Source organism: Penicillium taxi (assembly GCF_028828555.1).
Source record: "Penicillium taxi strain IBT 34144 chromosome Unknown utg000004l_segment0_segment0, whole genome shotgun sequence".
Classification (NCBI taxonomy): domain Eukaryota; kingdom Fungi; phylum Ascomycota; class Eurotiomycetes; order Eurotiales; family Aspergillaceae; genus Penicillium; species Penicillium taxi.
The window spans coordinates 2,408,264-2,421,176 of NW_026643206.1; the positions used below are offsets into that span (position 1 = coordinate 2,408,264).

The window sequence follows — 12,913 nt, forward strand, 5'->3', positions numbered from 1 at the left end:
GTAATTTTGCTGCATACACTGATCAGTCGAACCAAACGAAAGAATTACTCGTATCCCAAGCGGATATCCAAACCCCGTAAACTCCAATCCCAGTCCCTAATCCTAAAATCCTCTCCTCATCCAGGCCCTAGACATTTCAAGTTCATATCAATAGCAGTAGCACTCCAACCCATTTCATAACCCATAATCACTTATCATCATGCGCACTATTAATGAATTTCCACGCCTCAGCTTCGGCATTCGCCAACTTGGACCCAGCACTCTGCATCCACGACCTGGCCGTAGTCAGAAACCCCGGTTCCTCATCAAAGATATCAGCCGCACCCCCGCCCCGCGCAGTATAGCCACCCTGGAATGCCTGTTGCCGGGAAGAACCACCCACGTCAGATGCGGACTGGTACACAGCGGCATACGGGGCAGACGTTGAGTTTGGGATAGAGTGAGAGTGTGATGGGCGCTGGTAAGCGTAGGAACTCGTGAACGGGCTTGCAGCGACGGTGGGTGTTTCACCTGTTTTTGGGGGTGGGGGGATCGTTGATCGCTGTGCAGGTGCGGTTTGGGATAGACTTGGGACAGCGCCTGGTTGGGGATTTGGTGGTGATTGCGCTTGGGGGAGGGTTGTTGTTGGTGTTGCTGAGGGTTGACCTGTTGGTGCTGGCAGGCTTGGTGCAGCGCCTGGCTCTGCTGTTGCGTAGACAGGTGCGTATGAAGGTGCTGTAGCTGTAGCTGTCGTGGTTTGGGGTGGAGATGTGGTTGTAGAGGATTGGATTGCGGTGGCGGGTTCGGGGTGAGAGGTTGTTGCGTGTGTACCCTCTGATTCATTTGAATTCAGAGGGGCTGATGTGTATATTGGGACGCCGGTAGTAGACATTTTATATAAAGTCACTTGGGTTAAGACTGGATGTGGTATTTGAGGTTAGGCTGAAGAGAATAGGGGGGAGCTCGAGCCTCAGGACGTCATGCTCTTCCGCTGTGGGGCGATTGCCGCTTCAAGGGTCCTGTTCCTTTGCGGAGGGCGTGCATGAAACTGAGATTAAGTATGAAGAAAGATTACGAAGAAAGATTTGATGTGGATATAGTAGTAGTTTGATCATCGATGGTACTGAACTATGCTGGGCTTTCCTTTCGGTCATGTCACGACTTGGAGACTCGCCATGTCACAACAGTACCCAAATTGTTCTTTTTCTTTTTTCTTTTTTAATTTTACGAACACATTACATGAACTCGGTACGTGAAAAAAAAACAGATTTTGAAGAAAAAGAGCTTGCAGGCAGTAAAGTACATCGGAAACATAAACGGGAATCACACCAATCTAATGCTTCAAGATCCCCCGACCCATTTCTTGACGCATCTATCTTTTCCCAACCTCACACCGATCCCCATGCCCCAGTGATTATGCTGGGTGCAAGGGAACCCATCCCCATCTCCAGTATAACTACAGTGGTAGATGATTCGCTATTGGCGAATAATTTATTTGAACTTCTTTCCGAGGAGCAGGAGCTGGGCCTGGTCGTAGATGGACAGGACACCGGCACCGGCAACACCACGGAGGATGTTGGCACCAGCACCCTTGAAGAGAGACTTGACACCCTCAGCGGCGACGATCTGGCGAGCAGCATCGAGGGAGGACTTGTACTTGACAGCCTCACCGGAGGTCATCATCATACGACGACGGACAGTGTCAAGGGGGTAAGAGGCAACACCGGCAGCGGTGGTAACAGTCCAGCCGAGCAAGAAGGAAGCAAGGAAGTTACCCTCGAGGGCACCAACCAGGAGAACGGGCTTGATGGAGTCGTACAGACCAAAGTAGAGACCACGGTAGACAACAATTCCAAGAACGGAGGGACCGAAACCACGGTAGAGACCGGCAATACCGTCGGTAGCGAGGGTCTTGCGGTAGACATCAACCAAACCGTTGAACTGGCGCTCACCGGAGCCCTTGGCGGACTTGGCGTCGTTGGCCAGACGGGTACGGGCGTAGTCCAGAGAGTAGACGAAGAGCAGGGAAGTGGCACCGGCAGCACCACCGGAGGCCAAGTTACCCAACATCCACTTGAAGTAACCGTCACGGTCCTTCTTGTAGGAGAACATGGACTTGTAGGTGTCACGGAAGGCAAAGTTAAGAGCCTGGGTGGGGAAGTAACGGATAACGTTGGCGGTGTTACCACGCCACAAAGAGGCAGTACCCTCAGCGGCGATGGTACGCTTGAAGCACTCAACAATACCGGTGTACTTGCGGTCAAGACGACCCTGCTTGATCATCTCATCCTGAAGGAAAGAAGTTTGTTAGCTGTGGATCACAAAAGAAAAAAAAATTTGCGGACTGCCACAGATCGATTTGGAGTCGAGGAAAAAGATGTCATCTGCGGCTGAAAAGCATCGAGAAGCTGCACCGTGCTTGATCAATCAAGATAATTGAAATATTTTTCATCGTTCCTTTTCGATCCGAGACTGCCGAGCGGATGAGACATAGTATAACTAACCTGGTTCTGGATCAGGAGCTTGACACGCTCAATGGGGGCAGCAGCGGTCTTGGAGACAGCGGCGGAAACACCACCCACTAGAAGAGAGGTTAGTATTTGTTATCATTATTCAAAGGGATGGTTCCCGATTCAGGCCAAAGCCTGTAGTTGTGGCAACATACTGAGGAAGTCGACAACGAAGCCCTGGAAGAAAAACCCGTTAGCATTGTTGTCTGAAGTATGATGGGGTCATTGAGCAGGTCAATCTCAGATCTGAAGATTTTTGAAGCAAATTCCAGATGGAGACCAAATGAATATGGCATCAAAATCTGCACAAATAGAGAGGGAGAGAGAAGAGGAAAAACACTTACGGGCATGCCGAGCACGCTCTTGTCACTTTGAGAAGCCATCTTGAAGGTTGTGCGAAAAGAAAGAACACAACAAAAAAAGAGAGGAGATGGGGAGAGAAGATGTCAAAAAGACCGGGGATGGAGAGAAGAAAAAGAAGAAGAGGAAGGGGCGGAAGGGGGCAAAGAAAAATACTGCCGTACGCGGGAAGAAGCGAAACCAACACACTACACCCAATCAGGAAGTGAATTTACTGTATTTGTGCCGTATTGTCCGAATACCTTGCCGATATATCCCGATCTCCCATGGAAACAATCCGAAAAATCTGCAAAGGCCAGTTGGTCTTAATACCTCACTTTTGGAGTAATAATTGCCACATTCATTATATAGAAGCGTCTTCTAGTCATTGGCTACTTCCTTACTTACTATTATTCTACAATCTCCATCTCATATTTGAATATTTTACTATGTACATAGTACTCAACTAAATCAATCTCTGTGTATCCCGGAGCAACGGGGAAGTCCAAGCGTCATAATACGTGTATATTTCTCCTTTCGTGTCAGCCTTCACTTGTAAGGGCTGGGGCAAACCTCATTTCCTCCCTGGCCCGAGTGCCGGTCTTATCTAGCCACTTGGATCTACTACTTTATACCAAGTAGATTCTAGATGGTCGCCACTAGATTTTGAGATGCCCATCAGTCTTGGACCCGCATGAACATGTTCCCATATTCCTTCTTATGTTTCAAATTCCAATATGAGACATTTTCTTTACTATGTAACGGGTACTTGATTTATAGTGGAGGCAAGCCCCATCTGTAATGTACGGGATACACGGATGAGGCCAGGGCTCCAGTATCACGACCCACTTTCCACTGAGATCCGCATCGCTTTGATCTACGAATATTCTTTGAGATGGTATGAACATTCCAGGTCGCAAATCAGATTCTATTCAATTAACTATTCAAGAACCTCCGTTTTGATTTTTATTCCCAAACAAGGAGTCGGTATGGAGTCGGTATGGAGTACTCATTACTCATATATTGGCTTAGTGACTGGTCACATGAGCACAACCCTATTCGAGACTAAACCCTGCAAGTTGCAAATAACCTGTAGACCTGGGTTGAAATTAGTGATCAAGAAGTAGACTATGGATGCTATTGGTAGTTGAAGGCAAACAATACTCTGTGTGTACCTGGGTAGATACCTACGCAGGCGTGTTCAATAGTTCCAATATCCGTTATCCTGGGACTTCGGGCTATCAAAATGGTCACGTCGTCTCCGAGGCTGGTACCCCTGGGCCCGTATCACCTAGGCTCATAGGTACCTAAACAAGTATGGAGGTCCATTTCAAAAAAAGTTTTCTGTGTTTTGCTTTCTTTTGGATTTTTTAATATTACTAGCGCTGTTTTAGTCTATACACACTAATGTCTTCCTTATTTACCCTTCATCTTATTACATTCTATGGTTTACCCTCATATTTACCTTCGTCAAGATGGGGAAATACGATATTGCTACGCGTTCATCTATTATTACTATGAGAGCGCTTGGGATAGAACCTCTTCAAATCTCTGCGATGACTGATATATCTACTCAAACTATTAAGTCGATCTGGAATAAAGCTATTGAGCGGGGATTTGATCCTTTACAGCGACCTTTATTAGTCATTGATGCGTATGTTGCTGATGCTAATCGTTCTGGTCGGCCAAAGAAGCAGACACCTGAGGTTATAGCTTCAGCACTAGCCAAGGTACGTCTTGATCGATACGGACGGGAGAAGACTTGTACTGATACTCTTATTGAGTCTTAGAATGCGGAGTTAGAACCTAAGCTACGTGAAGCTTCGGAGCTTGAAAATGGTATGATATTAGATATAAGTATGCGATAGCTTGATCTTCGACGAAACCTGCCTAGGAAGAAGCCTAATTGGCGCTTTATATCGAAAACTGGAAAGCTTGGACGCACTAAGTCTAAAGGTGGAATCGACTGGCACTGTTATACTACTACTATTTTGGTGCCAAAACTGCTTCCATTTGCGCAAGAATATATGGTTGAAAGGCCTAATACTCTTGCTCAAGAAGATAAAGCTCCCTCGTATGCGCATCATTTTCAACAATATATCTTTGATATATCTGGTGTTCAACGTCTTCTTTGGCCAGGAAACTCGCCTGATTTAAATGTTATTGAGCCATCATGGTTTTACTCAAAACGCCAAACTACTAAGAAGGGTGCACCTAAGTCAAGAGCTCAAGCAATTAGAGTATAGGGTGAAGCATGGAATCAACTACACCATGAACGAACTCAGCAGCGGATTGAGCAGATACCGAGACATATTGAAAAGATTATTCGCTTGGAAGGAGGTAATGAGTATAAGGAGGGCAGAGATCATACAAAACACTAGATCAAATCATACAAGATATTACTGTAAATAAAACAGCTAGTCTTAATTCGGTAAAGTCAAAAAGCAAAACACAGAAAACTTTTGAAATGGACCTCTGTACTGTACCTAGAGGATGTAAGGTGCTGGTGCATTCTAAGGTTGGAACCAATCGTGAAATGTTCGACTGTTGACAGATTTGGTATCGATTGATCCACATGTGGATTTTGAGGTTGCTTTTGACCTGGACAAGACCCCGAGGTCTATAATGCACGTGCCTAAGTATCTACCTACATCCATATGGAAACAGTCGTTTCTATTGCCCTAAGGCTACCTATTCTAATGATTCTGAAGAGAGAAGCGTGTAGACCTAGACATTTCCAAGGTTGAGAATAAAGTAGTTGAACGCCATGCTCCAATAATAAATTTTGATCTCACTACCTAGGTGTAGGAAAAGTGGCTCATTTGCGCCTGCGCTCAGTTCTTCTTAGACCGTTTTCGCTTCTTTCTCCGGCCATCACCCTCGCGGATATCAAGTTTGGCTTCTCCCTCATCTTCATCCTTCTCTGCATCTTTGGCAGCCTTGGGCCCGCCAAAGTCAAACACTGGGCCCTCCTCATCGCCGAAAGTATCCTTCCGCCATTGACGAAGGCGGGCCTTTTTGCCCAGCCTCCGCTGGTCGCGGGCCTTCTTCTCTTCCTCACGGAAGGTTGCGAGCTTCTTAAGACCAGCAAACTGATTTAGCTGCGTATCGTCTGCCATGAGAATATCCCGTGCTGTCAAGCCGAAGCTCTGCGGTGATGTCTCGCGGTAACGGAAATGTGTGGCATTCTTCTTGGTAGCGCCGGGGAGTAGAGTGATATCGAGATCCAGGTTGCGCTCAACGGCTTCATCGATGCGCATACGTTCTTTGCGGGCGTCACGCTTCGATTCACGCTTCTCCTGGGCCTTGCTCTTCTTGGTACCGGCATCATCACCCTCCGTCTCGTCGTCTGACTCAAGAGTAGGCTGGGCATCTTCGGCATCGTCCTTATAATCCGGAACCAGGTCGGTGATGTCGATATCATCATCCCACTCTGGCTTTTTGGGGTGCTTCTTCTTGTCATCATGTTCAGCATAGTATTCCGTTCCGAATCGCTTTTCCATTTCCTTTTCCCAAGAGTCGTCATCCCAGGCATCATCGAGGAAGCGAGCCCAGTCATCATCTGTAAACTCTGCAGCACGCAAGCCGGCAACCTCCTTGATTTGCTGGACTTTTTGTTGCAATGCCTCGGTCTTCAGCTTGCGCAGTCGGTTCTTCTCAGTTGTACGTTGCTTCTTCTCTTCCTCCTTGCGCTGGCCTTCAGCCTCACGCAGCTTCTTACGCGCGCTCTTCTCTGCTCTTCGAACGGATTGCTCATTGGTGGCATCACGAGAGTGGGTGATCAGCTTCTCATTGAGCTTGCTTGGATCTTCGAAACGGAAGTTGTAGGCCTGCTCGAAAGCATCAGCATGCTCGACTTCATCGTCATCGTCTGAATCGAAAGGATGGAGCTCAGGACGGCCCTCGGGAATCCAGGCGCGTGCTGACAAAAAGTTGGAAAGGAAAGTCTCAGGGTCCTTGTCAGCATTTTCAATGTCCAGCTGGATCTCTGCCTGGGGCTCTTCCGGCTTAGACTTGCGGATGAGAAATTCATCGGCATCTTCCATCTCATCGTCGGAACCATGCAGCTGTCTAACTAGATCATCTTTCAGATCTGCCTGCTCCTGTGCAAAAGTCTTGGGAGTATCCTCTTCCTCAGAAGGGTCGGCTCCCTTGAGAAGATTCTCGCGATGATAGTCGTGAAGCGTCATAGACTTCTCTTTCTTCGCCTTGGGAGCGGCATCGGCATCCTCGTCAAACTTCGAATAGAAAGTAGCAGACTCATCGTACACACGGGGGTCTTTGGAGCGAATAGCCGTCAGAGTGGCCATGATCTCTGCGTCTAAAGCCTTGGTGGCCAACTCTCCATCCTCATCTTCGTCCTCGTCGGAAGAAGACTCTTCATCCTCGGGTTCGTCATTTAATGGGCGCCTTCCCAGACTGGTTGATTTTCCGTATTTCGTTTCCACTACACAGATGTATTGATGTGAGAACGAATCGAAAAAGCAATGTCAATTGTAGAAACTTACACTTCTGCACTTCTTCCCGCTTCTTGTTGTACTCAAATCGTCGGGCGTAGTCTTCGTTGATCTTGAAGTTTACGGCAGGAGACTTGGTGATGGAAACACCACCAGCATCGTCGCCTGACTCGTCATCATCCATGAGGGTCCGCATCTTTTTCGATGGAGGCTCCATTGCTATATGAAGCTGAAATCTGAGTTGCGAAAATCGACGTACAGACCTTTCCGCGAGTCGATTGGCAGAAAAGAAAAAAAATATCACACCGCCCTCGGCCCGAATACTTTGCATTAGACACCTGAATACTATGGCACTAAGGCACACTGCACCCCCAAACTAGTTAACTTGGGGTTCCTTGACGTAGCCAATTAGATCATCGAGGAGCTTAGTCCTTGAGGGCGAGCTTAGCCTCCTAAATCTCGAATGCAAGGATTCTTAAACCTTTCCTGAATTGCTTCACCAATAACTCTCAAATCTCATTTCTTGTTCCTGCTTAGCATTCAGTTTATGGCCGGGGGTATGCGCTAGATGTCGCCACAGCCCACCTCGTTACCCCAAGTTGGGACCCTCGTCAGCGTGGTGTAGGTTTGAGACTGACTGGAGAACTCCTGATTTCCGCGATGTCCAATGCTAATGTTCCTTGGGTGATGATAGTCCTGTAGGTCTCAAAGAAGCCGCACTCGACTCGCCAACCTTTAGAGCTACTACCCTTCACTTTTGCGACCAAATCGAGCTGATCGAGAGATGGCTGGATGGATATGCCAGGTCGACAACAAAATTATCTTCGGACCTGACGGCTCTGGAAAGCACCGTTAATAACTTCCTCTCATTTTCGACCCAGCCCCTGGCGATTTCAGAGGCCGTTGTTGATCATGACTATACCCTGTTGGCAATGCGAAGATGCGGTGAAGGATCGAAGAATCTATGGGATGGACTGGTTGTGACAGCCAAGAAGATGGAATCCATGATTGCTGAGCCTATCCGAGCCTATATTCATGAGGATCTGCGTCATTTCAAGGTATTTGTTGACATTCCGTGTTGCTTTTTGCGAGTGACGCTAATCCCGCGATATAGGAAACCCGGCGTTCACTGGAACACGCTCAAAAGCAGTTTGATTATTTACAGGCCCGCTATGCTTCGCAATCGAAATCGAAAGAAACCTCCGCCCTCCGAGAGGAAGCGTTCCAGCTCCATGAAGCTCGCAAGAGCTATTTGAAAACATCGATGGACTTCTCAGTAGAAGCCCCTCAGGTTCGCAACAGCCTCGATAAACTCCTAGTCCAAATTTCATTTGATCAATGGAGAGAATTTAGAGGGTTCCACAACAACAACAGCTTAATATTCTCAAAGTGGGCGCATGAGATGGACCGAATCAAGGGCTGGGTCCATGAGATGGAAAGCAGTGATAGATGTTCGAAAAGAGAGCTGTTTTCAACAAGAAAACAAATTGAGGAAGCAGCAGAGTTGGTGGCTCGACCATCTCGAGAACTTGAGGACTATTCTATCTCTACCGTTCCCTATCTTGGTTCTCGTCCTTTGTCCTCGTTGAACATGGACAAGGAAGCAAAACCAGAGAAACAAGGCTGGTTATATCTACGGACGCTTTCGGGGAAGCCCACACGAACTATTTGGGTAAAGCGTTGGGCCTTTTTAAAGCATGGAATCTTCGGGTGTCTTGTTCAAGGCACACGTACTGGCGGTGTCGAAGAGAGCGAACGAATTGGTGTACTACTGTGTAGTGTCCGCGCCGCATTTCAAGAAGAGCGCCGTTTCTGTTTCCAGGTAAAGACAAAGAGCGACAACATTGTCTTGCAGGCCGAAGACCAAAAGGAGCTCATGGAGTGGATTGGTGCCTTCGAGGCTGCTAAACAGAAAGCGCTGGAGAACCCAACTATCACAGATTTGTCAGTGTCTGGAAAAATCACCGTCCAGGATCCAGCGTTTTCCGTCTCCCAGCCCCCTGCTCCCGAGTTCACTGCGGATCCGACTAATTATCTCACTCCGCATCCTAATGATGAGCCGAGCTCAGCTGAGCGCAGCAACACGTTACCTTTTCCAGAGAAGGATGTGTTGGCATCTAGAAACAGTAGCGATGTGAGCCGCAGACTTCCTGGCTTAGAACCTGAATCTTCTGCCCGGGATCATACAGCTCGCATCATTCAGAAATTGGACCTTCATCGCAAATCGACTTATTCCCCGACATCTCCATCCATGCCCAGCTTTTCCGGCGGAATTGCCAGTCTCATTTCGGCTAGTCATAACATTCTTCCCTACAGCGGAGCAAACCCGTTCTTGAATAACGATGATCTAGGTCGGGGTCGCAGTTTGAGTAACCTCGATGAGCCTGGTGCAAACCTTGCCCCTGCAACTCTCGCGAATCCACCGGTTTCTACAAGCATGAGCAAGGCTGCAGTGATTGTGAGCAATGAAAGAGGTATTGGGCTTGGCCTCGTTGATAACACTGGTGGTATGCCCAGTGGTATGATGGCAAATCTATGGGGCAGTACCAACTGGGGTTTCATTAATAAGCTCCAGCGCGAGCAAGTTTCTCTAAATAAAAAAAAGATAACTCAATCCCCCTCGTCATCTCCCATGCTCGATTCTTCGAAACAGACACTCGCTCAACCTAATTCGACCAGTCCGTTGCAGGGCTCGCGGGACCCCTCGGGCTCCCACCACAGACACACAGTGTCCCTTGATGCGAACGCAGCCAAATTGAATCGAGTTCCACTGAATGCTGAGTATGAGTATCCTAGTGTATACCCACAGCAGTTGAGGCTGCAGGATGCCCAATTCCGTTTGCTTTTCTCAGATGTGAAAAGAGAAGAGGCATTGGTCTTGGTATTTAGAGCTACCTGGAGCCCAAATGACCAGCAAGAATTCCCTGGCAGAGCCTATGTTACTACCAGAAATATCTACTTCTACAGCAATAACTTTGGGCTTGTGTTGACGACAAGTGTCTCACTGGAGAGCATCAAAGAAGTCACGGCGGCAACTGGAAGAGATTGTGATTTCCTCTTCCTACACACTATTCCTCCACTAGGAAGTGACACTCCCGGTCGAATCACCATCAAGTCCTTCATTGAACCGTTGAAACTTCTTCAAAAACGCTTGAACTTTTTGGTCCGAGAGTCGATTGCGGCAGAGCCTCTGTCACTGGAGGCTCTACTTAAAGAGCTTATCAAAATGGACCTTGAAACTCCAAATAGAGCGACTAGTGCCGATAGCTGGGAGGATATTTCAACCGCCCATCATGATAGCAACGCCGACGCTATGAGCAAAGATCTCCGCGCGCCCATCTACATTGATAAAGAACTTGACCCGGAGATAAGTAAGGCTAATCGGGCGCGCGACAATCTCAAGTTCAGGCTACCCACTCAACCTGTGGAGTATGTTCCCCAAGGCGACCTTAATCGTGTAGCCGAGAAAGTGCTGGATATCAGTTCCAAGGCACTGTTCCATATTATGTTTGGTGACAAGAGTGCTGTATGGCAGCTCTTACTCCACGAAAGACAGGCTCAAGGTAAGTCATCGTGCCTGAATATCTTGCTTATCATTATACTGACCAATCCATAAAGAAATCAAGCAAGGACCCTGGGTCAGCTCGGAATCACGACACCTGAAAAGAGACTTCCATTACTACATCGAGACGACTGATCTAATCGGTTAGCTTGCCCCGCGTTCAACTGTGCGATTTCCTTCCACTAATTGTGTATAGGCGGCTCTCAAAAAAACAAGATCTCGGACTATCAGATAATCGATGTTCTGAACGATCATCTGTGCTACGTGATTACCGATAAGCGTACGCCATGGCATCTTCCTTTCCGTCGATCCTTCCGCTTGGTTAGTAAGGTTGTGATTACGTTTGCGGGCAAATCAAAGAGCAAGCTCGCCATCTATACTAAAGTAGAATGGCTCACGCCTCCATACGGTCTCCAAAGTGAGTTTTCCACCTTTTGGTCAAAATCATCATCTCATATACTAATATCCAATCCATAGAAATTATCGACAACAAGGCCAGTAAGGACTTGGAAGATGATGCCTTGGATCTGATCGACTTGGTCAGCGACCAAGTGCGACGCCTCGGTGCACACAGTCGCACGAAGAAGGCCATAACAATTTTCGGCCACGTTGGACGCCAAAATTTGACTTCGACCTTCAACGGCGTTGGCGCCGATCTAAGAATCGAGCCTCGCAGGCCCCGTGTTCAGCGAACGATGTCTCAACTTCTCATCGAAAGCACACTATCTTTCCTCGAAAGCACGTTCGCTCTATTCTGGATGTGGTCAGCCGCTGTCGTTCGCTGGTCGTGGAAGACCGTGACTGCACACAAGGTCATTTTGCTGTTACTCATCACAAGCGCACTTATGAACGGCTTTTACTCCTCTAGAGAGACCTGGGACTGGTGGCATGAACGCTACGCGACCAGCTACATGGCCAGACTAGGCGTCCAGCCAAACATGGTGATGAGCAGAGCCATTTACATCCGAGACATCGACGAAGCAGTCGCAAACACAACCATCTGGTCCCAGGCCGGAAACGTCAGTAACTGTTTCAATGCGTTCCACGAGAACACATTGCGCCATTCTGAGCTCCCTCTCTCCCTCAGTACGTCAAACGCCAAAGACGCAGTTGCAAAGAGCGCAATGAAGCGCTTCCAGCAGACTCGTGAGCGCCTCGCCATTTACCGGAATAATCTCTTGATAGCGCTGCGTGTTGTGAACAACATCGAGAAGGAGGTTGTTCAGAGTGAATGGGAGCGATGGCTTCAAGGGGAGCTTAAGCGATGTCGCCAGATTGAGATCCTTCTTAAGGGAAAAGTCCAGGATGATGATTCCGAGGCTCAGTTATCTGAAGAGGACGGCATCTTTGCTGGAAATACAGACAGTGTGAAACAGTGGTATGACCGATATTGTACTAGCTGTCAACTGGAGCAAGAACAGGTCCAGTGGATTGGCCGCGAGAACCAGTTGCTTTGAGTCTGATTGATTACCCTTTCTGCTTATTATTTTCTCCCTCGGTAAATATTAGCACGCACTTCATCTCATTTGCTTTCTTCGTTTTTGTTTTACTGCTTTCGCACTCAAAACACTATACCCTATGGTTTCATGAAGAATGTTCCGTGCGTAATTTAATTGCTAATTTTTTTTTTATTTTTCTTGAAACTATCCTGAAAGTCCCAACAATGATCACATATGCACTTGTATTAGGAGATGCCAGTAGATAATCTTGGACTTGGAATATCTCCTTTGATATCTGCTCAATGCATATGTAACTAAACCGAGTAAGCCAGCCCCGGACCTCGGGAGGACTTATGATTGGTATCCGCTGACAATGCATACGGAGATCTTCTTCCCATAACTCTTTTCTCGCATGTAGAGTTGTTCGTTTGGGTGGGTGGAGCTGCAGAAGGGAGCTGCAGAAAGGGGCTGCAGCGCTTTCACAAGGTGGCAGGGCAGTACATAGGGAAAGCTCTCCAGCCAAGACAGCGTCCCGGTAATGTGCACAAGCTGAAGAGCATTCTCACTGGGCGTGGCTGGGTGTCGTCCACGGATATTAAGCATGTCAAGCATTGCTCCCTTACATCA

General features: G+C 47.8%; 6 protein-coding genes across 6 annotated transcripts; 2 read left to right on the forward strand and 4 right to left on the reverse strand.

Annotated features, from left to right (window-relative positions):
* Window positions 1-187: 187 nt before the first annotated feature.
* Window positions 188-871, reverse strand: N7495_005810 (uncharacterized protein; the record flags this gene model as incomplete). The annotated part of the gene is made up of 1 exon (XM_057208461.1): window positions 188-871. One exon carries the CDS (start codon window positions 869-871, stop codon window positions 188-190), a length of 684 nt encoding a protein of 227 aa, XP_057062235.1.
* Window positions 872-1,470: 599 nt separating this feature from the next.
* N7495_005811 (putative mitochondrial ADP,ATP carrier protein (Ant)) lies at window positions 1,471-2,872 on the reverse strand (the record flags this gene model as incomplete). Its single annotated transcript, XM_057208462.1, has 4 exons — window positions 1,471-2,268; window positions 2,484-2,560; window positions 2,645-2,666; window positions 2,834-2,872. 4 exons carry the CDS (start codon window positions 2,870-2,872, stop codon window positions 1,471-1,473), a joined length of 936 nt encoding a protein of 311 aa, XP_057062236.1.
* A 1,512-nt stretch (window positions 2,873-4,384) lies between these two features.
* Window positions 4,385-4,618, forward strand: N7495_005812 (uncharacterized protein; the record flags this gene model as incomplete). The annotated part of the gene is made up of 1 exon (XM_057208463.1): window positions 4,385-4,618. The coding sequence occupies one exon, from the start codon at window positions 4,385-4,387 to the stop codon at window positions 4,616-4,618; it is 234 nt and encodes a 77-aa protein (XP_057062237.1).
* A 1,044-nt stretch (window positions 4,619-5,662) lies between these two features.
* N7495_005813 (KRI1 family protein) lies at window positions 5,663-7,502 on the reverse strand (the record flags this gene model as incomplete). Its single annotated transcript, XM_057208464.1, has 2 exons — window positions 5,663-7,275; window positions 7,337-7,502. The coding sequence occupies 2 exons, from the start codon at window positions 7,500-7,502 to the stop codon at window positions 5,663-5,665; spliced, it is 1,779 nt and encodes a 592-aa protein (XP_057062238.1).
* Window positions 7,503-7,853: 351 nt separating this feature from the next.
* Window positions 7,854-12,304, forward strand: N7495_005814 (uncharacterized protein; the record flags this gene model as incomplete). The annotated part of the gene is made up of 6 exons (XM_057208465.1): window positions 7,854-7,906; window positions 7,980-8,343; window positions 8,400-10,848; window positions 10,904-10,990; window positions 11,044-11,265; window positions 11,325-12,304. 6 exons carry the CDS (start codon window positions 7,854-7,856, stop codon window positions 12,302-12,304), a joined length of 4,155 nt encoding a protein of 1,384 aa, XP_057062239.1.
* A 333-nt stretch (window positions 12,305-12,637) lies between these two features.
* N7495_005815 (3-hydroxy-3-methylglutaryl-coenzyme A reductase) lies at window positions 12,638-12,898 on the reverse strand (the record flags this gene model as incomplete). The annotated part of the gene is made up of 1 exon (XM_057208466.1): window positions 12,638-12,898. One exon carries the CDS (start codon window positions 12,896-12,898, stop codon window positions 12,638-12,640), a length of 261 nt encoding a protein of 86 aa, XP_057062240.1.
* Between the last annotated feature and the right edge of the window lie 15 nt (window positions 12,899-12,913).